At 37.9% G+C, this 23,901-nt stretch overlaps 2 protein-coding genes and 1 pseudogene across 2 annotated transcripts; 2 read left to right on the plus strand and 1 right to left on the minus strand.

Moving 5' to 3' along the window:
• The first annotated feature begins 11,096 nt into the window (after positions 1-11,096).
• On the plus strand, positions 11,097-12,145 carry LOC112188951 (annotated as a pseudogene).
• Positions 12,146-17,512: 5,367 nt separating this feature from the next.
• On the minus strand, positions 17,513-18,739 carry LOC112189076 (protein CHLORORESPIRATORY REDUCTION 6, chloroplastic). Its single transcript, XM_024328347.2, has 4 exons — positions 18,465-18,739; positions 18,215-18,346; positions 17,906-18,114; positions 17,513-17,805 (listed from the first exon to the last, which is right to left on the minus strand). The coding sequence occupies exons 1-4, from the start codon at positions 18,721-18,723 to the stop codon at positions 17,584-17,586; spliced, it is 822 nt and encodes a 273-aa protein (XP_024184115.1). The 5' UTR covers positions 18,724-18,739; the 3' UTR covers positions 17,513-17,583.
• Positions 18,740-21,548: 2,809 nt separating this feature from the next.
• LOC112188962 lies at positions 21,549-22,478 on the plus strand. Its single transcript, XM_024328201.1, has one exon. It carries the CDS (start codon positions 21,549-21,551, stop codon positions 22,476-22,478), a length of 930 nt encoding a protein of 309 aa, XP_024183969.1.
• The last annotated feature ends 1,423 nt before the right edge of the window (positions 22,479-23,901 follow it).

The following is a 23,901-nucleotide window of genomic DNA, read 5'->3' on the forward strand; positions in this document are numbered from 1 at the left end:
AAGCTACGTCCACTTCGGAGCCGGCGAGAAATTCCACTATAATCAATTTGGAGAGAATACAATTAGAGTTTTAGAATAAACTCTACTCAAAATCCCAATAACCTAATAACTAGGTTAACTCTCCCTCTCTATATGTTTCTGGCGGCAGTAGCATATATATATATATACCCTAGTCAATCTAGACATGGATATATATATATGTTATCCTAATTAACCTAGGGGCCTTGCCCACGTGATCACCATGGGCCATTCAATTGGATTTTGCCCACCAATTAAATAAAGCCAATATTTAATAATCTCCACCTTGGCTTTATTTTGATGTAAATTCTCCAAAGCAGAACTTCAAAAAACAATCGCCGCTTCGACATCCCCGTAGGGAATTTCAAATTCTACAAATACCAATCAAGTTCAAGCTTGCTTGCTCAGTGGAACTGACTTTGTCAACATATCAGCAAGATTATCTGCAGTTCCAATTTTGAGGAGTTGAACATCACCGTCCTCCACCATCTGACGAATCTTGTGAAATTTGACATTAATATGTGATTACACGCATTTCTATGCATGTAATTGTATCCAAAATACTAAAAAGTAAGCTAATCCTTGAGCCAATTATAATGTAATTAATCCAATTTTATTTATTGTGTAGGAAATAAGTGGAGTACGTTGCGGAAATCGTGAGAAAATTGTGCGAAATTGGAGTAAATTGGAGTTTCCGACAAAAGGACGAAATTGTCAATACGGGTCAACTGTGGTCAATGCCATCAAGGGAACAAAATCTAATTGCCTCCGATGGTATTTGCGGAAATGCAATGAGAAGGGAAAAGAAAGAAAAAAAAGAAGAAGGAAGAATGAAGAAAAGAAGAAAAGAAAAGAAAAAGAGAAAAAAAAAGAATAATAATAAGCCCTCATGACATCAGCATCAGCATATTTTCCTCCCCTCCCACGTGCTGTTCCTCTTCTTTCTTTGTTTTTTTTTTTTCTTTTCCTTTTTTTTTCTCCTCTCTCCTATCCCATGGTGCCACATGTCCCCATCACCCTTCTTCCTTCTGGGTTTCCCGACCAGCCACAGCCATCTATATATATATATATGAGATGAATTTCACTAACCTAGAGAGAGCAGCTACAGCAGCCGCACCAAAAAAAACAGAGGCAGCCCCTTTGGGCTGCTCTCTTCTCCCATCTTCTTCCTCCATTTTTCATTTTCTATTTTTGTTAGTTTTCATTTTTCCTCTTTTCTTTCTATTTTATTTTGAGATTTGAAGGGTTTACTCACCAAAAGCTTCAAGGATCCATCAAGGGGCTCAACCTCTACAAGATTCAATATTTGGGTATTTTGTGGGAGTTGTAATTCAAGGCTAGTCATACTAGCTTTTTTAGCTATTTGTGACTATACTTGTTTTCTCTCACACTTCTCTACTCTTTGCTATTTGAATTTTGTAATTTTGATGTCTATGATTATGGGTTGTGAGTAATTTCCTTGTTGGTGGTTAGGGTTGTGTCCCTAACCCAAATTTTGTGTAAAAGATGTTTAATTTAATATAATGATGCAATTTTCATATGATGGATGCTTATATCTATTTTTGTTGGGTTAAAATGCATGTCTAGGAGCCTAGTCAACTCTAGGGTGTGTATTTTGAGCATGTCTAGGACGGAGTTAGAGGCTTGACCCCCTCTAATTCCTAAGCTAGAAACCTTCAATTTCGTATTCGAGGGGTTATAAGCATAGTGATTTACACCTGTTGCGTGATTGCGCTGGCGGATCGCTTAGTAGTCTAATTCCTCGATCTCTACGCCTCTTGATGTGAATTAGTGACCCTTGAACCGGCTCTAATTCATGCCAAGTGAGTTCCTACGGCCCTTGAACCGGAGTAGGAATACCATGAAAGGGAATTTAGGTCCTTGAGCCTTGAACCGCCTTGGATACGACTACCGCCAAAGTAGGACATATGCATCTACATTAGATTAATTAGCTTCCGACACATGAAATTTGGTAAAGGAACCTCCCTAGCACCCGACATTCCCATTTATTTGTTACACTTTTATTAATTTCTTTGCATTTTTATTAATTGCTTTACATTTCATTACATTTTGTTAATCTAAAATCATCTCTCAAAATATTGAATTTCGACTCATTGTAGATAATCATCACTAGGCTCTTAGTTGTGATTAGGCTTTGGTTAGAACCAAAACCGAGCATTGCTAGGGCTTGGTGCCTTAGATTAACATTTTTATTTATTTTCTTTTTCTTTTCTTTGTTTGCTAAGCGTCTTTATTTCCGATTACCCAAGGATTGTGGGTTAGCCACTAATCCCTGTGATACGATAAACTTTGGGCATAATACTTCCCTATCTTGACAATGATACGTACGCTTGCGTAAATGTGTATCAAGTCAATATGTTTAGATCGAGCATGAGTAACTTGGTTCTCTGCTAAATGAATAGCACTTTGACTGTCACAAAAAATATCCACATATTCTTGAATAATTCCCAAGTCCTCAAGTAAACCACGAAGCCAAACAACTTCTTTTGCACCCTCTGTTACCGCCATATATTCAGCTTCTGTAGTCGACAAAGCAATTGTAGATTGCAAATTCGACTTCCAACTCACCGGTCGACTAGCAAGAGTAAACACATAAGCTGTAGTAGATCGGCACTTATCCAAATCACCTGCGAAATCAGAGTCCACATATCCAACAACACACTGACTCGTCTTATCCTGCTGAAAAACCAATCCAACATCCACAGTACCAAGAATATACCGTAGAATCCACTTTACTGCTTGCCAATGACCTTTACCTGGGTTATGCATATATCTGCTCACCACACTTAAGGCCTGTGAAATATCCGGTCTAGTACACACCATACAATACATCAAGCTACCAACAGCACTAGCATAAGGAACTTTAGCCATATATTTCATATCATCATCTGTGCTAGGAGACATAGTAGATTTAAGCTTAAAGTAAGGGGCAAGAGGTGTACTTACAGGTTTAGATTTATCATTCATGCCAAACCGATGCAGTACCTTCTTCAAATATTGCTTCTGTGACAAACAAACTTTGCCTCTTGATTTATCTCTTTCAATTTCCATGCCCAAAATCTTTTTAGCTTCTCCCAAGTCCTTCATCTCAAATTCACCACTCAATTGTGATTTTAATTTATTTATCTCCACCTTGCTCTTAGATGCAATTAACATATCATCAACATATAAGAGCAAATAAATGAAGGTTCCATCCTGTAGCTTGCGAAAATAAACACATGGATCATAAAGACTCCGAGTGTACTTCTGACCGAACATAAATTTATCATACCGCTTGTACCACTGCCTTGGAGATTGTTTCAAACCATACAATGATTTATGCAGTTTGCAGACCCAATTTTCTTTACCAGCAATTTTAAATCCTTCTGGCTGAGTCATATATATCTCTTCTTTTAATTCACCATGTAAGAAAGCAGTTTTTACATCAAGCTGTGCTAACTCAAGATCAAACTATGCAACCAAGGCCAATAAAATACGAATAGAAGAATGCTTAACAACAGGAGAAAATACCTCATTGTAGTCAATTCCTTCTTTTTGTGCGTAGCCTTTAGCTACCAATCTAGCCTTATACCATGATCCTTCCTTTTTAGCAAACACCCACTTGCAACCAACTACTCTCTTCCCATGCGGTAACTGAACCAACTCCAATGTTTTATTCTCGTGAAGAAACTTCATCTCCTCACCCATAGCTTTTTCCCATTCTACACAATCTGCATGTATGACAACTTCTTCATAAGTAGTAGGAATTTCTTCTTCAGTAACTGGAAGTGCATAAGTCACCATATCATTAAGCCAAGCTGGCTTTTGAGCATTCCTTTTTCCCTTTGTAGTTGCAATTGGTCCATCTTGCTGTGTAGGCTCTTGGGTTGGAGCCTCTACTTCAATACTCATGTCCTCAATATTTAAATCATCTGAATCAACATTAGGACTCACTGGATCAAGTCGAGTTTCAACAATTTTTTTCTTTAACTCTACCTGCTGCAAACTCTCTACGGTCATTCTCTGCTCATCAGAATTTTTCTGCTTGTTCTGATCAACCAAAATAGCCTCATCAAAAGTCACATCTCTGCTTACAACAACTTTCTTCACATCTGAACACCAAAGCTTAAATCCCTTAACACCCTCATTAAATCCCAAGAATATAGCTTTCTTGGCCCTTGGATCTAGCTTGCTTTCCCTGACATGAAAATAAGCAGGACAACCAAAAATATGTAAATAATGATAATCAGTAGCAGGTTTACCAGACCATACCTCCATGGGAGTTTTTCCCTCAAGTGCAGCAGTAGGTAACCTATTAATAAGGTGGCTTGCATACACAACTGCCTCAGCCCAAAATTCTTTGCCTAATCTAGCATCAGACAACATACACCGAATTTTCTCCAATAAAGTATGATTCATGCGCTCTGCCACCCCATTTTGTTGTGGTGTCTCTCTAACTGTGAAGTGTTTCACAATGCCCTCATCTTCACATAGTTTCAAGAACGGATCAGATTTGTATTCACCACCATTATCTGACCTGAGCCTCTTAATTTTTCGACCGGTCTGAGTCTCAATCATCTTCTTCCACTTCACAAATATATCTAAGACTTCATCTTTATGCTTCATGGTGTACACCCATACTCTTCTAGAGAAGTCATCAACAAAAGAGACATAATAATGCTTACCTCCCAAAGATGCAGTTTTGGTAGGTCCCCATACATCAGTGTGAACATAATCTAGAGTACCTTTAGTCTGATGAACTGCAGTGCCAAATTTAACTCTAGTCTATTTTCCCAAGACACAATGTTCACAAAATTCTAATTTTCCTGTCTTTGCACCTTTTAATAGACCTTGCTTCACTAATCCATGCATTGCTTTCTCACCAGCATGTCCAAGACGCATATGCCATAATTTTGTATTGTCTGCATCATCATCATATGTAGTCTCAGATATTGCTGTTTCACCTATCACTGTGCTCCCTTGTAGAAAATATAAATTTCTGAACCTTTCACCTCTCATAATCACAAGTGAACCAGAGACAACTTTAGCAACTCCACTTTTCAATGTAATTGTGTGCCCTTTTGATTCTAAAGTTCCCAAATAGATAAGATTTTTCTTCAAATTTGGAACATACCGGACATTAGTTAATTCTCTAACTACTCCATCATGCATCTTGAAACGAATTGTACCAATTCCTCTTGTTCTGCAAGGACTGTTGTCTCCCATCAAAACTACTCCACCATTCAACTCCTTGAAAGTAGAGAACCATTCCCTATTAGGGCACATATGATGTGACCAACCTGAATCCATAATCCACTTGTCAGAATAACCAACTGCAGATGAACTAGCCAAAGCAAACTCAATCTCATCTTCTTCAAAATCTTCAAAAGCTGATGAACAACTCAAAGCAAAATCAAAGTCGTCATCTTCATCATCTCTTACAACATTCACTTCAGAATCCTTCTTGTCTCTATTCTTCAACTTAGGACAATCTTTCTTCCAATGACCTTTGTTGCGACAAAAAGCACACTCATCTTTTGCAGGAAATTTACTTCTTGACTTGGAACGAGATTTATCTCTTTTTCCAATAGATTTTCTCTCATCAGATATGCCCCTTACTACAAGTGCTTCACCTGAAACATTCTGAAGTTGCTTCTCTTTCTTTCTGCACTCATTATTTATCAATGAATTACACACATCATCAAATTTCACATCATTCTTTCCATGCAACAAAGTTGTAACCAAATGCTCATACTCGTCAGGAAGAGAATTTAGTAAACACAACGCTTTATCCTCATCACTAATTTTCACATCCAAATTAGCCAAATCTGCAAGTATCTTATTGAAATCACTGATGTGTTCAGACACAGAAACACCATGTCGATAATTAAATCGAAAAAGCCGCCTCTTCAGGTGAAACCGATTTTCAGCACTCTTGATCATATATTGGTCTTCTAATTTCTTCCACATCGCTTTTGCAGAAGTTTCTTTCATGACAAAGAATTTCTGATCTTTAACAAGGCACATTCTGATAGAACCACAAGCCCACTTGTTAATTCTCGCCCACTCTACATCATCTATGTCTGCAGGTTTATCTTCCAGAGCTATATCCAATTCTTGTTGACACAAGATATCCATCATCTCACACTGCCACATGCCAAAATTGTTGGTGCCATTAAACTTTTCAACTTCAAATTTGGCATTACCAATTGATGGCCTGGAAGTCGACCAACGCGAAGAACCTGAAGACTCAGTCCCTTTCTTTTTCTCGTCAACCATGATTTCCAATCAATGAATCAACTCCCAATTCAGAACCAGAGCTCTGATGCCAGTTTGTTGTGCGGAAGCGTAACAAATACAATATTGATATGGAACTAGATGAGCGACCAAACAACGAAAAAGAAAGCAAACACAAGAACACAAGAATTTATAGTGGTTCACTCAATCAATGTGATTGAGCTACGTTCACTTCGGAGCCGGCGAGAAATTCTACTATAATCAATTTGGAGATAATACAATTAGAGTTTTAGAATAAACTCTACTCAAAATCCCAATAACCCAATAACTAGGTTAACTCTCCCTCTCTATATATTTCTGGAGGCAGCAGCATATATATATATATACCCTAGTCAATCCAGACATGGATATATATATATATATGTTATCCTAATTAACCTAGGGGCCTTGCCCACGTGATCACCATGGGCCATTCAATTGGATTTTGCCCACCAATTAAATAAAGCCAATATTTAATAAACTTCTCACAAAGGGTCGCCTGATTCACCAAGGCAAATTAAGAATGCAGTAGAAGGGGAAACGAATACTAGTTGAACAAGTAGCAAGCAATGATAAGTTTGCAGATAAACAGAGGAAATAAGTAGTTATTGAGACAGCCATATTAGAAACTTCAAGAAAGTTCAAGTTGTAAAGAACTCTCTAACAAAATCTAAACCAAAGGCTAATCATTCAAGGAAAATCCAATGCCCATGAGCTGAATGTTTAAATTCCATGAGCAGCAATTGAACTAAAAGTTCCAAGTGCATCCAGCAGGAATCAAATCACTTATTACAGTAGTCATACAGCTAGATCTGACTTCTTCAAATAATATAAGGAATCGACAGTCACTGCTACAATTATGAGCAAAGGCCACACACAGCTTGCGTGACAAAAAGACCTCAAAGGACACACATGTGTGTGTCTAGCAGCCATAGCCACACTACAGCCACATTTAATAGGGTCAGTGCTCTGTAGAGGGTTGGCTTTCCCCTTAATAGTCTCGATTTACTTGTCTGTGGCTTCTCTGAAGAAGCTCTTATACATTGGGACCACTAACAACAATGGTGGGTAGGAATTATTATTATAATTGTTTTTTTTTTTTAATTGCTTCTGGTCCAATATCGAGTATTCTTGGGGATGGATGGCTAATATCCTGATCTTATTCATTTTATTTCATATTTCTGGGGATGAATGGGTTCAATGATGATCGGCTTGAATTCAGTCACTGCCATGGTTTCAGCCTCTACTCAGTGATGAAATTTGAGATCTTGGATTAGAGATCATAGGCGTAGACCCATGCCTGAAATCATATTCTGATGAGGTTGATCTGGTCAGCCAAACCGCTGCCATTAGCACCACCAGCAATCGCACCCAAATTGAGAACCATTGCCCTCCTCCGTGGCTTTAAAGAAACGAGCTCATCCTCAGCATCACCATCACCCAACAACATATGAGGAAAGCCTCGCCTTATACCCAGTCCCACAAGTCGTCGACGAAGGCCACTTCCACCGACCAGCAGATCAGCCAGAATTCTTAGCCCCATCAACTTCTCACAAACGAGACAGGCAAGGCCGCAACTCTTACCCACAGAGGAAGTATACCAGATCCAAACTCGGATCAAACTTACCTCTACCGAGACTGAAAACGACGACGCACCAAAGCAATTGTTCAGATCTAAAAGAAATTATAAATGAAATGAACTTTAATCGTAGCAAATTGCTAGCAATTGAAAACAAGGTCAGAAAACTCATAAGCCAACCAAGCAAGGCCTTGAATCGTAGCACTGATCATATGAGGAGTTCCACAAGCTAGGCCTCCAGTAACCTGTGACCTTCAAAATCAAAGAGGTTGTATTAACATCAAAGCAAACTGAATACATATATATATAGAGCAAAGAATCTGATCTGTACAAGAGACTTACCAAATTTGATATCATACAACTAAGAACAATAGTTTTACTGCTGAGTTGTCCCAGATCTAGGAGGCGGAGAATACAATACATGGCGGCTACCTTCGTGTTGAATCCACCCACTTTCTCACTATCAACCAAAACAAAGTAATTAAAAAGCAAGGGAAAAGAAGAAACCCATTTAATTTCCAGCGCTTAAATCTGTAACTAAAGAGAAGAGATGAGAGAAGAGAGAAAATAGAGAAGATCGAGAGATAGACTGATGGTTTCAGTGAGTTCAAGGAGAAGGGAAGAAGATAAGAGTTTCGAATAGATAAGAGAGATGAGAAACGAATATCAGGTTCTGTTTCCCATGAACTTTAATATTTTTTAAACACCCACTCATGAATAAAAAATGAAAATATATAAATTCATTAAAAGCTAGGACCATGTCATGTACGGGTTTGCAGGAAAGAAAATTTTAACAATTATAAAATAAAACATACCCACACTTTGTGTTTGTACGCGGGAGATATGGACACCAACTACCCCAATTTCAACATTTCCTTCAGCTCGTGGCAATACAAATGTGGCTGTTGCCCACATTTGTTGTGGTGAGTGCATGTCTTGTGATGTAAGGAAGGAAAAGGGGAGAGTCATCAAGTGTGATCCCTCTTATCAGTTACCTTCCTTTCACCTCATAGTCACATCAAGTGTGATCCCTCTTATTACTGGTTCAGTAGCTTTATACATATTTTATAATAGATTTTTGTACCTATGAAAGTAACTTTTTAGATTGCTTAATTTTCATTATCTAGTTGATAAAGAGTGCCACGTTTGCGGCACAACGATAATTGTTGTTTTTAATTTTCATTTCAAATACTAATATTTTGTTGTATCTATGTTATTGCAGAATTCTTTTGCATATGTAAATCATGTGAATTTGGATATTGAAGCCTCCATAGACCAAGAGACTCCATTAACCAAGAGATTATTTGGCCAACCAAGAAATGTTGAACGTGCTGAAGGTGGCAAAATGATGCCTATGGGTTTAGAACGTCACCATTGAAAAATGACAATAGCATTACTACATCGACTGTAGCTTTATACAACTATTATAATAGATTTTCACAACTATAGTAGTGACTTTTGACAACTATGGAAGTTAATTTTTACATAGTGATATCATTACTGAACGTTGCATACTTTTTATATATAAGTTTTATTTTCTCGATTGCAGTAGCATTTTTGTTTTGGTTGTATCCTCTACGTTCATAGATTTGTTAGTCTTTGAGAATAGCTTTCTCAATTTCTAGGAGTTAGCCGGAGAGGAGAGAGAATGATTCTTGACTTTTTACTGTAGTGGCATTTATGTAAATATGTTAGTTTTTATATTCAAAATTTAACACCTTTTTTAATCTAGTGGCCTTTTGAGGGAAAAAAAATATATGGTGGCCTTATGGCTAAAAAAACATTCAAATATGCACTTAGATGTAATTAACTCTAGATTCTACAAATAAAAGGAAATAGAAAACCCAAAATTGGAATGGAGCGAACGGTATAAGAAGGCCCAATCCACAAAGGTGCCTTGCTATATGAAGGAAGAGGCCTGGAGCCCCAATTCCTAAATCCAAAACCCAAAAGCAACCCGTTCCAAGACTCAACCTTTAACCACCCTCCTCCTCCTTCTTCAAGCTACCTGCAAGGCTTCAATCCGCCATAGCTATGAAGAGGTACACATTTGGCGAGGAGCTGAGGACCGGAAAATGCCACCGTTTGGTTGGAGGACTAGACAAGACCACCGAGCGCGCCGTCATAATTGCTGCCTACGACGATGACGGAATCCTCGAAGCCCAGAAGGAGATTACAATTCTACGTGCGCTCGCTGACTGTCCTTTCGTCGTCAACCTAGTTAGGCATGAGGAGGATGATTTTGAAGCTCGATCAAGGTGGCATGATCCTAAGACGGCCTCCACCATTTCTGTGGTGTACGAACATTGCGACACTGATCTAACCATGTATAGGATGGCTTCTCCTGGCCACCATCTCCCCGTCGCAAGGGTGAAGAGCCTGTTTTATCTGCTCTCCATGGGCCTTTGTGCTGCCCACTCCTAGGTATCTCTGCTGTCAATGTACTACTTTTTGTTTTTCTCTTCAATAATCGAGTTACAAGCATAGAAGAACCATTCATTTTGCTCACTTTCTTCTGAAAAATCTACTCAGTGATTTTTCTTGAAAAATCAGTTTTCCTCTATATGGCCAAACTTATAGTAGTTTCCCCAAAACAAACAATCATTTTCTTGATGATTATTTTTGTGGCAAACTCCACATGGAGAATCATTTCTCTTTTCCTCAAAATCTTTTTTACTTACCCAATATTTGGGTTTATCTCCACAAAATTCATCAAATTCTTATATTTTTCATATTTCTAAGAATGAATATTGAATTTAAATTGGAATGCACTTTCTATTGGATTTTGATTCCGGCAATTAAAAAAAAAATTTCATAAACTTCTAGAAAACCTGAAAGATTTGATTTATCTAATTAGAGTTTCAATCACAATGAAAAAGAAGAAGTTATGATCAATAGAAGGTGGACAACACAAAGATGACGCTGATAGACCTAATTGAGAGATTATAGCTGATTCAATCAGACCGAGTGATAGGGGTGGGTTTGCGAAACCAAAAACTGAAGAAAAAAAAAATGAACAAAAAAAAAAAGCACCGAAATAAAAACACCGAACTGAACATAACGGCTTTTGGATTTTAATGTGTCGAAAACCGAAAAAAAACATAACCAAACCGGAATCCTTAAAACTACGTCGTTTTGCTTTAAGTCATAAACTAAGGGGGGTGAAATTTGCACACCCCCTTTTACATTTTGCACACCCTTTCTAATATTTTAATATTTTATGATGTTCTCTTATGTTTGTTTCCTATATTACCCTTCTGCTCCAAGCACTCAGTGCCCGACTTTGCTTCTCTCCTCTTTGAATCAGCTCTACTGCAAGGTCACCGTTTATCTCAACTCATTGACCTCCATTGACGACTCCGATTTCACCGGAAAAAAGCCCAACGAAATAGTCCTCTAGCTCGACCCCAACCAGACCATCGAAGACGACTTTCTCGGGGCCAAGTTCAGGTGGCAAAGCGAAGTAAGCAAGGGTTCTAATAACTACTGGAATTTGGTGTTGAAGGTTCGGAAAGCTGATAAGCGGCGGATTCTGCGGCCGTATTTGCAGCACATCCACGTCGTCGCAGACGAGCTGGACCAGCGGAAGCGAGATTTGCTGCTGTACATGAACGTCGACGACGACTTCCGCAACGCGCGGTGGAGGACCGTGCAGTTCACGCACCCATCTACGCTGGAGACGATTGCCATGGAAGCCGATCTCAAATCAAAGATCAAGTCCGATTTGGAGTCGTTTCTCAAAGCCAAGCAGTACTACAACCCACTCGGCCGCGTCTGGAAGAGAAGCTTCTTGCTTTACTGCCCCTCCGGCACTGGGAAATCCAGCTTTATCGCCACCATGGCCAATTTTCTCGGCTACGACGTCTATGATCTCGACCTCTCTAGGGTTAAAGACGACTCGGAGTTGAAGATGCTTCTTTTACAGACCACGAGCAAGTCGGTGATCCTCATCGAGGACCTGGATCAGTTCTTCCCCGAGAAATCGACGGCGGTCAGCTTCTTCGGCATATTGAACTTCATGGACGGCTTGCTCAACTCGTGCTACGCGCCGAAGAGAGAGTCATGGTGTTCATGATGAACTCGAAAGACCAGGTCGACCCGAATTTCCTCAGACCGGGTCAAATCGACGTCCACATCCATTTTCCATTGTGTGATTTCACGGCGTTTCGGAACCTAGGGATGAGCTATTTGGGGGTGAAGGAGCACAACCATGATGCTCGATCAAGCTGTAGCCAACATAAAATTGCTCGGGATCAAATCAATTTTAACTGACACAGTAATTGCATGATCCAGTTTCTGAATTGGGAGACTCGGTAGGAAAAGTGAAGGAGAAGAAGGAGGTAGAACCTGTTTGCGTCGGAAATCGCGATCGAAGACCTTGAACCGGGAGCTTTGAACTGCGTCGGAGTGGCTGTCCGTACAGAAAGTGGTGGAGAAGCAGATCGAGTGTGGGGATGATTCTATGGTTGTGGTGCGTTTCAAATGTTTTAATGGTTGAGTCTTTGGGTGTTGGGTGTGATGTAAAGATTGAGTCTTTGGTAATGGTGGGTTGGTTTTAAAGGTTGAGTCTGTTAATGGTGGGTTTTTTTCAGAGGAGGAAGAAAGAAGAAGAAGAAGAAGAGAGAAGAAGAAGAAGAAGAGAGAAGAAGAGAGGAGAGAAGCAAAGTCAGGCACTGAGTGCTTGGAGAAGAAGGGTATTATGGGAAACAAACATAAGAGAACATCAGAAAATATTAAAATATTAGAAAGGGTGTGCACTGTGCAGAATGTAAAAGGGGGTGTGCAAATTTCACCCCCAAACTAAACCTTAAGATGGAGTTAAACTACGCTTGTCATTTTTATCCTCCAAGATGTGCGGGAGCTGTTGTGCATCATCCATCTAAAAGGATTACCGCCGCAGATGCCTTGGAGTAGTTCTTTTTTTTCTTTTTTTTTTTTTGGGGGGGGGATCTAGCCTATAATATGAAAACCAAATCATATCGACACTATTGGAATGCATAATTAACATTTACGATCTGATCATCAAAATAGTGCATGGTTGGATGACTGGGAATAATAGAACGTTCTATGACTCAAGAATCAGGATTATGTTATGAAATTAAGCATGAATTGCAACTCAAATCAACAGTATAGTAATAACTGAATAACGGAGTCCAAGCCAGATTTGATATTTACCTTTAATGCGTGCATGTGTTTCTAAGTAGTTTTCTCATGACCATCATATCATGTCAATTTTATTCTTCTTGTTTATCTATATGGTAAGGAAGAAAGAACCTAAGTTTTGTTTAACATTGGACAAATGCAACCCCTTCAATTTTTTTTCTTTTTTCTTTTAAGAACGTTCATCAACTTCGAAGTACTATTATGGAGGAAACTAATGTAATATTATACGCATGGAGGAAACTAATGTACTTTTAACATTGAATTCAATCATTGAGATGATGGAGGAAACTAATGTACTATTATACGCATCCAAAAGATAATTGCAATGAAATCTTACAAAAGATAAAATGTAAAGATTATAGGTGGGCATGAAAATGGATTTGAAGATAGACAGCAAGTCTGCAGAAAAAAAAAATTTTAATTGGGAAGTTTATAAGTGGGTATGAGAATGTTCTTACCAATAATTTGTAGATATGCAAGTTTTGAGAAACTGGCATGGTTTTGTGAATCAGCTTCTAGCAGTAGGTGTATTCTAAATTTCTAATGTTCAGTATAATTGAATTACTATCTTATATAGTGATCCAACTAATTCTATATATCTCATTAGTTAAATTCTCTATCATTTATATATATGTTTCGGTGCTTACTGAATTATTCTCCCGTGGGAGCGCTATCTACTAGCTAGTGCTGTTGTTGAGCATGACTTTTTTCACACTGTGCGTTCATTCATCAGAAGTTCAGAACAACGCATGCAATTGAAAAAGTTTTGTATGCTATGTGATTGAAAAGCTTTGTTATTGTACATCCTAATCACATATCTAGCTAGCTACATGTGCATGGTTCTCTTACTAAGCAAGAAAAAAAATCATTAAGCTAGTGTAGATTTATACTATTGACAACAATACGATATCACTGATTGACTTTTCATATATATAAGTCAACTTCTCCTCCTAATTCATAGTATATTGGGCGGCCCAATATCATTTGGTCATTACATAAGTCTCTCCTTTGTGAGTGGAATGTTATTGTCATTATGAACTGTTTGACTCAAATTGAATTAATTTTGGGGATGAAATCACTTGTGCCCAGATTCCTGTATCCAAATTCTGTCTCCTCAACATGATTGGTCCACAGAGATTAAAAAATAGAACAAAAGATTAAGAAAATATTTTTTTAATCTCTGTGGACCAATCATGTTGAGAGAACAAAATAAGATAGAATAATGAGGACAGTTGATTTCATCCCATTCATTTTGTTGGGCATGCATGGCAGTTGGCACAATTAAGTTGTTTGCTTCATTAATTACTTAGTGTGACCCTTTGATTAAATACTTAAATGATTGTCACTAAACTTGTCATGCCGTTTGCTTTTATTAAACTAGTCAGACACTTTCCAAAAAAAGAAAAAAAGTAGTTTGCCTATGTGGGGAAACAGTCATGATCACCTGGTCACCTACTGACCAAATAAATATTTGGTCAGTCACCGTTCGATTGACATCGGACGGTTGACAGCTAAGTGATGAAATCTAAGATGAGAGCTGTCAACCGTCTGATCTCAATCAAACGGTGACTGACCAAATGATATTTGATCAGTAGGTGACCATGTGAACGGGGCCGTGTGCGGAAATGTGGTGCTCGTGTGTGCAATTGATTCTATGTCTATTATATTTATCATGATGCTTCACACATTATAACCAAACTATCAGCCAGTGAGCATGTGAAAATGCATAATCTACATTACATTCAAGGTATAAAAATAAATAAATGAATGAATATATATATATATATATATATATATATATATATATAAGTTACATAACCAAAGAAATTGCACCCCAATATTATTGATCGAGGAAACAGCTAGAAACTACCAGCTAATGAACTCCTCTTCACTATTAACTACTGCAGACTAACCAAAATAATGTATCGTAATTAGGTTGCTTTTGATGAAAAAAGTAGCAAAATACATTACAAAAAATGGCTTCCTCGGCAGGGGTGGGTGTTGATCTGTTTTGGTTACAAAAACGGTTTGGTTGAGACGAAGCAGTATGAAGACAAAAAAAACCTTGTGAAAGCAAAAAACTCTTTTCTATATAAACTCTGGACTTGGTTTATTCTTGTTGGTGTATTGCCGCACAAATCCACTCAAATGCAGCACGTACCACTTGATTGGTTATTGGGAGCCATCAAAAAATAGCAAATGGTCTTGGCGACCAATCCATGACAGGAACAGAAGTAGTAAGCGCAAACCTGCAAGCAAAATCCATGACAACCGAATATTAAAAACAGCATAATCAATCTATTTGCTAACTGTGTAAGCCCAAAATGATTCAAAGCATAAAATAACTTGAAATATCATTTTGAGCAAGCATAGCATGGTTACAGTTAGCGAATTTATGTTTGAGAAATGTTGTGTATGATTGAATTAATTAGGTGTGTGGATGCTTAATGCCCTGCAGAAAGATTGTGATTGTTGAGGAATGTTATTTATGATTGCATTAATTAGGTGTATGGACACTTAATGCCATAAAGCAAGATTGAATATAGTTAGGAGATTGAAATACAGAGGTGTTTAGGAAGATGAAGTCTCACTTAGGCAATCTTGTGAATTATGGGTAAGCTCAATATCTTCTAGGCAATAATCTAGGAAAGGTGGTCGAAGGGGTATATCTTGGGCCTGTAGGAAGCCTTTGGGTTCCCCTTGACAAAGTCAAAAAAAAATCTAGGAAAGGTGAGGTCCTTATTGATAAATTTGTTAAGCTAAAGGGAGTCATAATGTGAATGTTAGATTATCATTGCTAATTCAAGATAAGTAGTTTATATATGGAATTACTTGCACACTTTTGCAACTTGGAATTTTGTTGTGGATTTTATATCTTTGGATTTTGGTGCGGATTTTGCATCTTTAGATGCCTCTCTCGCGCTTATACTAGCTACTTTGAGTCGGTTACACTGTCTGTAATATGCCTGTCTAAGCTGAAGTATAAATATGGGTATTTGCACACTGTTGTATAAAGACGTGCATGGTTCTTTCACAAAATGGCCACAGAAGAAACCAAAGGAGTGAATCATATAATTTCTTTTGACTACTTCACAAAAGAAGAGTTCTATTCAACTCCTTACCCGGCCACATTACCAAACTCTGAATCTGAATTGCGGTACTTGAAATTTGTTACTTTGAGAGGATCTGTGGCCATAGTGGATAGTTCATCTGGTACAAATATTGACATAAGGGTGATGAAAGACCGCAATAAAAAAGAGTGGATGCAAGAGTACACCATAAATCTCCAAATGCTTGAACTAAAATTTCAAAAAAAATTTCGGATGGCTACTGATTGTGGTGAATGGGAGAATGGCATATATTTCCTATGGGGTGCAACAACATTCTTCTTCAATCTAAGACATTTTCCCGTGAGCTGGGTAAAATGTCCAAATAAGAAAGAGAATATGTGGAGGAATCTGGACGAATTTTGAGTCTTAAAAGGAGATTGATTTCCCTAAAATATTTTGGGGATTTGATTCAAGAGCCAGAACCAGGTAGTCAAAGCCTGCTTGATCTCTCTGAAAAGTACTTGTGGCAGCAACCTCAGAAACTCCCCGTATGTTAACACATGATATAGACTTCTTACTGAAGGCATTTGATTTGCACTGATAACTTGCACTTTATAACTTTGAGTATGAAAGCAAATTATGTAGTTTTAAATTTCTTTTCTGAATGAACTATGACTTCTTTTGCAATTAAGTACTTTGGTAATTCTTTTTGGGTTGCCTAGCTGCTTCTGCATCGTCTGATTGTAGTCAGTTACATAAATGAGACCCAGATAATTGAGATAGGCCTAACCTGTTATCACGTTCTATCGATTTCATCTTTAGTTCTGTCTACATTTTGGAAATTTCTCCAAGACTACAGTGACTTTCAGTTATGCATCACGGTTAAATTTATCCATGACTACAGTGCCTAAGGTACAGACCAATTAATTTTCTTATACAGTTTGATATTGGAAATGTATGAACCCCTTTTTGATCTTAAACAAAAGCTTGGAAATTGTTTTATGAAACCTGTATCAAAAGTTCAAATTAAAGCTTAAAACAAATCATGGTGTGCTGCTGAGGAATGAGTACCTCGTGCATGTCGGTAGCAGCTCCTTCTATCCTTAACCACCAGCACCCTAACAAATTATGTAGCTTTAAATCTGTTTTCCAATTTTTGTGAATGAACTATGAATTTGTTTGCACTTGATTGCTTCAGTATTTGTTTTTTGGATTGCCTAGCTGCTTCTGCTTCTGCTTTTCCTAGTTAACCCTTTTGTCTAACGAACTTCATTGTATACTTTCTTATGCAGTATAGTTTCATAGCAATATGCATATATTGGAAATGTATGAAGCCCCTTCCTTAGACAACTTACAAGCAAAGGTTTACGAAACCTGTATCAACTTTGAAGGAATCGGTGTGCCTCTGAAGGATGATGACCTCATGGATGTTAGTAGCAGCTGCTCTCTGACATTGATATACTGTCACAGTTCAAAAATTTACACTAAGCTGGGACTTTAGGCTTTGTGTTTTGATGATGTGGAAATCGGATGTTTATCAATCAAATCATAAAGCTCATCTCCAATACCAAACCCGAGCATTCTAGCCATGTCACTAGTCTTCAATCTAGGCTTTGGAATGTTGTGTTGCTTCAGCCACAAGTACACAACAAAAACTTTCTGCATAACAAACAGTTCTAGTGCCTCAGGATTGAACACAACACCCATCCTCATATTCATCTGCAAATTCAGATTCCGAAAGTCATGCCATTAGCTAAACAAGCCTGCTTCTTTTTGGTCTCTCAAACTGTGACATTGTTATTTGCTCTTAGTCTATTACCTGATGTGGCACCAACATAGCAGCATAACGAGCTAGCTCTCCGGCTCGCCAATCCAAGAGCACAGGCAACCAAGGATAAGCAGCATCAAGTCTCAAAAACCATAGCCTTATATCAGGAAACTCGGATAGCTCTCGAGGATCGCGAGGATCTTCTCTTGCGTAATTAATGGTAAAGCCAATTGTACGCTCAAGGTACTCTTTTGGCTTGGCTATACAAACATAAGTAGCAGGACAAAACTTTCATCAGAAATTCTAGATACAAAAATGTGAGTTTCTTTTCAACTTGTACATTATCTGATGCTTAAGTACCTGATGAAGGATTAGTAATGCCAGTTACAGTATGAAATGGAGTTAAGTCGAGACGACGAATTACATCATTGTCAATAACAATCTCAAATCTGCCTTCACTTGGTGGCATTGGAGGCTCAACCTTGGATGCGTCTGTCAAATGTGCACCACAAAAACAACTTAGAATTTGGATAAAGGGATAAACAAAAATGCACCACATTAGGAATTTACTAATAACCTTTTATTTTTAGAGAAAAAGGGTGTTTGTTACCTTCTTCATCATCATATAGAGGGAGGTCAAAATTCCCAGAAGGGTTGAAGGCAACTGAGACTGCTACTTGCCCTTGCTGCCTATATAAGTGTGAAATGGGCAAAGAGGCCATGGAATCTGAGATGGGTCTGGAGGGAGTATTCCATGGAGTCTGCCTTGAGCTTGAAGAAGAACAAATGGGGAGCAGTGTTTGGAAGATTGCAGCCATTGCAAAGGGGTGTGAGCTATGAACTGATATGGTCTGAGACAGTTGATACATGTATTATGACCTTGTGTTTTGAATGTTCATATCCCTTTATAAGTTTCTATACCATACAACTCAAGACTCATTATCCCTTTGCTCCCTATTGTATATCTTGGGTTGGGCCACATACCATTTCTTGAATCTAGTTGGTGATCCCAATCCAATGTCCACACTTAGCAAAGTATTGGGCCAGGGCTCATTAGCTCATGCATCTTAAGTCTTGGGCTAGACCCAAAATGAGCTCATGCATTTGTTAAGTCTAAGATAAATAAATTGCCAAAAAAAGATAGTTCAATAATACAGTCTCAATTTCCGAAACAATTAACCTGATTTACAAGATTATTTTTCGTTTTTACCGACCGGAAGGAGGAGTCGGCAGTCAACCCTCCATTATCAGAATGATGAGTTCACAATGCAATGAGGCAATGACAATCCATCAAATTAAATCAATCAATGTTACTATCGTTATAATTTTCTGTGAGCTAATTGTATGATTAAGAAAAAATGGTTGAAATTCAATTTCGTGTTCCATCAAATTAAATCAATTAATGTTACTATCGTTATAATTTTCAGTGAGCTAATTATATGATTAAGAAAAGATGGTTGACATTCAATTCCGTGTTATGACTTGTGACCGTTGTCAAGAAGAAGATTTGAGTTGTTTAATCATGTGGGTTCGACCTAGGGATGGCAAAAATCCCCAGCGGGGAGGAGCTCCATTGGATACCCGCCCCTAATGGGGGGAGAATTCGGGGACAAATGGGGAATGGGGATGGGGATCCCCAATCCCCGCTATCTAAGATTGGGGATGGGGCGGGGATGGTATTGTGATCCCCGAACAATTTTTAGGTTCACCCCTAGGGTGAATGAGCAAATTCACCATCTCTTGCGATTAACGCATAATAACTTTATAATTTTCTAATCCAACCATTCATGTTGTATAACGTAATATAAAGATTAGCTCTGTAAAAAATCAATCTAATTGAAGACCTTTTAGTTATTCATTTATATGAAATACATGGACGGTTCATCATAGCAGTAGTAAGTGTTGTTAGAACCATCCATTTGTTTGATTCAATTAGATAATTAAACGATTTCCGATTCGATTGATTTTTTACAGAGATGATCTTTACAGGATAATTTAAGATATAAACCGTTTGATTATAAATTTATTAAGTAAAAATATGTTAATCGACAACAGAGGTGAATATGCTCATTCACCCCTAGGGGTGAATCTAAGAATTGTTCGTGATCCCCATCCCCAAACCCGCCCCAATAATATATACATATATTTAACTTATATATATTTTAATTTATTTTTTATAATATAAATCACAAATATATACATTTACTACTTTACTTTAGTGGCTACAACTTTACTTTAATTGTGTTTTGACTTTTGCACTCACTAAATTATGATTTCTGAATTTAATCATGTTTTAAATTTATTTGTTGTAGATTTTGATTTTAAAAAAGACAATATGAGAAAAAATTATTTTATTTATTAAATTCTTATTGGGGATTTGGGGCGGGTTTGGAGGCTTAGTCCCCAATGGGGATGGGGACGGGGAATCCCCAATATATTTTTATTGGGGATTGGGGTGGGGATGGGGGTTGAGAATGACCTCGGGATGGGGATGGTATTGTGATCCCCATCCCCAACCCGCCCCATTGCCATCCCTAGTTCGACCTCAAGATTTGTGGCTGTCAAATGTCAATATTTGGTTGCTGCCAGATGGAAGATTGGAATTTGGAGCGACTTGCAAAAGCAAATTCTCCATTATAGAAAATGATAGAATAAAGTAAAGTATGAAGTGTATACCATATAAAGGACGTGTGGCGATGTTGTAGCACATTCTCTAAATATATCATGTTACACAATGACCAAAAACTCCACTCAATTATCTTAATTTCAACTTGTTTTATTAATTCCAATTTGAAAATAACTATCCAAAAGAAAAGACGTTTCACCCAATTTATCTCAATTTAGGTTAATTCCAATCATGACAATTGTTAATCAGCAAAAAAAAAATCAAAGAGAATTATTATCGACGCTTTTAAAAGAATTGATACACTTACAAGATAAGTATCAGACTGTAAAATTTTTTAAATTAATTATTTTAATATGTAATATAAAAAAATATTTATATTCCAACAAATGATCTAAACTGCTTTATGCACTAAACCTGGGTTAGAAAACTAAAATTTGAGATCTCTAGGGTATGTTGAGAAAAAATTAAAAGGTTATTATATGGTGAGTCCAGAGCTGAAGAGAGTGAGAGACAGGGCCGGCTGCAAATGTTTGCCATTTTGAGTTAATTCCTTCAGTTCTGAGATTAATGAAACAGTACGTGTGGTTCCTAGAGTGATCTCTGATGAGATGAATGTACAATTAACAAAAGATATATCAGCAGATAAGGTTTTTAGAGCGTTGAAGCAAATGTATCCTTCAAAGGCACCAGGTCTAGATGGTTTCTCACCATGTTTTTAATTATCAAAGATTTTGGGATGTTGTGGAGACTGTGAGGAGTTTCTTGGGGTCTGATGAAGAGGTGCGAAGATTAAACTGCACCCATGTCACGTTGGTTCCAAACGTGAAGAGCCCACAGAATATGAGCTAATTACGTCCAATTAGTTTGTGCAACGTTTTGTATAAGATTGGTTCGAAAGTCCTCGCCAACAGGTTAAAGCGTCTTCTACCTGAATTCATTTGTCCTTTTCAAAGCGCCTTTGTTCCGGGGAGACTAATCTCAGACAATTCACTTGTGGCTTTCGAAATTGCACATTTTTTGAAACGACGAAGGAGTGGGAAGGTTGGCTTTGGGGCTTTGAAACTAGACATGAGCAAGGCGTATGACATGGTTAGTTGGCAATTTTTAGAGGCCGTGATGGTTCAAATGGGTTTCGATACTGCATGGGTGACTTGGATAATGCGATGTGTGAGTACTGTCTCTTATTCATTCATACTAAATAGGGATCCTAGTGGACAGATTTTACCGTCAAGGGGTTTGAGGCAAGGTGATGCAATTTCCCCATATCTATTTCTGTTTTGCGCAGAGGTTTTATCTCGCTTATTCATGGTTTCTGAGGAGACTGGGAAGCTGAATGGAGTTAGGGTTTGTAGAGGTGCCCCTAGTATAAATCACCTATTTTTTTCCGATGATTCCTTCATTTTCTTTAAAGCAAAAGAGCATGAGAGTTTGGAGTTGAGAAATACTCTCCAGCTATATGAACGTGTTTCCGGGCAAAAGATCAACTATGAGAAGAGTTCTATTGCATTTAGTAAGAATGTCAGATTGGATAAACAGGAATTTCTTGCTGGTTTGTTAGGAGTTTTACGGGTGGATAAACATGAAAAATATTTAGGTTTGCCTATGGACGTCATCTACTTCAAAATTGACGCATTTGACTTTCTAAAAGAAAAGGTGGAAAAAAGACTCCAAGGATGGAGGGAGAAAATGTTAAGTGCAGTGGCGATGGAAGTACTTCTCAAATCGGTCATCCAATCTATCCCAACCTATGTGATGAGTTGTTTTGAAATCCCAAAGCAATTGTGTCGTGACATACACCAACTCATGGCTCGGTTTTGGTGGGGAGATAAGGGGGAGGCTCACAAAATTCATTGGGTTGCTTGGGAAAAGCTATGCACTTCTAAGGAGGAGGGGGACTATTCAAAATTTGATGTTATTCAACCTGTCTCTCTTGGCGAAGCAAGGCTGGAGGCTCCTCACAAACCCGAATTCCTTGGCAGCCAGAGTCTTCAAGGCTAGGTATTACCCAAATTCAGACTTTCTACATGCTTCCCCTGTGAAAAACATGTCCTTCACTTGGCGTAGTATACTTGCGGGCAGAGAAGTACTTGGAAAAGGAATGAGATACCAAATTGGCAGCGGAATTAGGGTTAATATATGGAGGGATCCTTGGATTCCTTTGGCCTATTCCTTCAGACCCTTTTCACGGCCAATGGAGGGGACCTCTGAGTGGAGAGTTGCAGATCTCATCGATGCGGAGAACAGTGAGTGGATTGAGCCATTGGTTGACGAGCTATTTACTAAGATGGAGAGCGATTTTATTTTGGGTATTCCATTAAGTTTGCGACAAATTGATGATCGTTGGATGTGGCACTATGATAAAAAAAAAGAGGTATATAGCGTTAAAAGTGGATACCGAGTTGCTTGTAATATTGAAGGTAGAACTGATAGAGCATCGACGTCATCTCCTCCGGTGTGGCACTGGAAAGCAGTTTGGAGGGCTAATGTTCCTCCGAAAATTATTTGCATGGAGATTGATGCTTGGCATCTTGCCTACGCGCGCTACTCAGTTAGGCTGGGTTCCAAACCTCTTTCAAAAAAAAAAAAAAAAAAAAACTCCTTTTCAAAAATTTCATGAAATTACAATTAAACTTGCAATGACTCAAATTTGATCCACCCGGATGATCGTATAGGTGCAAATTGAAATTGTTAATTAAAGCTATTTTAAATTTAATCTGATGGAATCTCTGTTTGATTCATTAGTAGGTCTGGACAAATGGAACAGAAAGAGTTAATGGACCATATAAAAAGTTATGCTTGATTTTCACCCAATTCCACCACTATAATTTTAGACGCAATTCTCACGTGCCATAGTGCATGTGATGTGATGTTATTCAACAATCCACATGCAATCCAAGCCATACATAAAATATAGACGAAATGGACTATTATATACGGTCCCAAATATAGCAACTTCATCATCTTGTAGTTTGTAATATGAATGGTCGAATCAAGAAGAAGCCCTACCACCTAATATGTATAAATCCTTATCATTTCGTCACCACAGTACGTTTTCTTTCATTCTGGCTTGCTTGTTTTACCATATAAATCGAAAACCTTGCTACTTTACAAATCATTAATACTCGTAATTAAGTAGAAGGTCAAGACGGTTGTAACGCGTTTCAAATTTCTTCTTCACTAAGATAGCAATCATGATTTCAACTAATGTTGACCGCTCTATCTTAATTAGCACTACTACTCAATTAATATAAATTCTCAAAGGCCTGTTCATCTAAGGGACGGTTTTTAAGGAACTCTGAGAGATAAGTGAATCTGATGGCTGAAAATAAATGCACAGTTTTAAGTTGTTATAATTTTTGCTTTTATATTTAATACATGTGTTTGAGGTACATTTGTCTCTCACAGTCCGTTAAAACTGTCT

Source organism: Rosa chinensis, chromosome 2, assembly GCF_002994745.2.
Source record: "Rosa chinensis cultivar Old Blush chromosome 2, RchiOBHm-V2, whole genome shotgun sequence".
NCBI lineage: Eukaryota > Viridiplantae > Streptophyta > Magnoliopsida > Rosales > Rosaceae > Rosa > Rosa chinensis.

Excerpts from the sequence above, each read along its gene's own strand:
- LOC112189076 (XM_024328347.2), bottom strand. The coding sequence starts at position 18,723 with ATGTATCAACTGTCTCAGACCATATCAGTTCATAGCTCACACCCCTTT. Across the intron at positions 18,347-18,464 it reads TCTATATGATGATGAAGAAG|ACGCATCCAAGGTTGAGCCT; the intron begins GTAACAAACACC and ends CACATTTGACAG. Across the intron at positions 17,806-17,905 it reads CTATGTTGGTGCCACATCAG|ATGAATATGAGGATGGGTGT; the intron begins GTAATAGACTAA and ends CTGAATTTGCAG.
- LOC112188962 (XM_024328201.1), top strand. The coding sequence starts at position 21,549 with ATGAGCAAGGCGTATGACATGGTTAGTTGGCAATTTTTAGAGGCCGTG.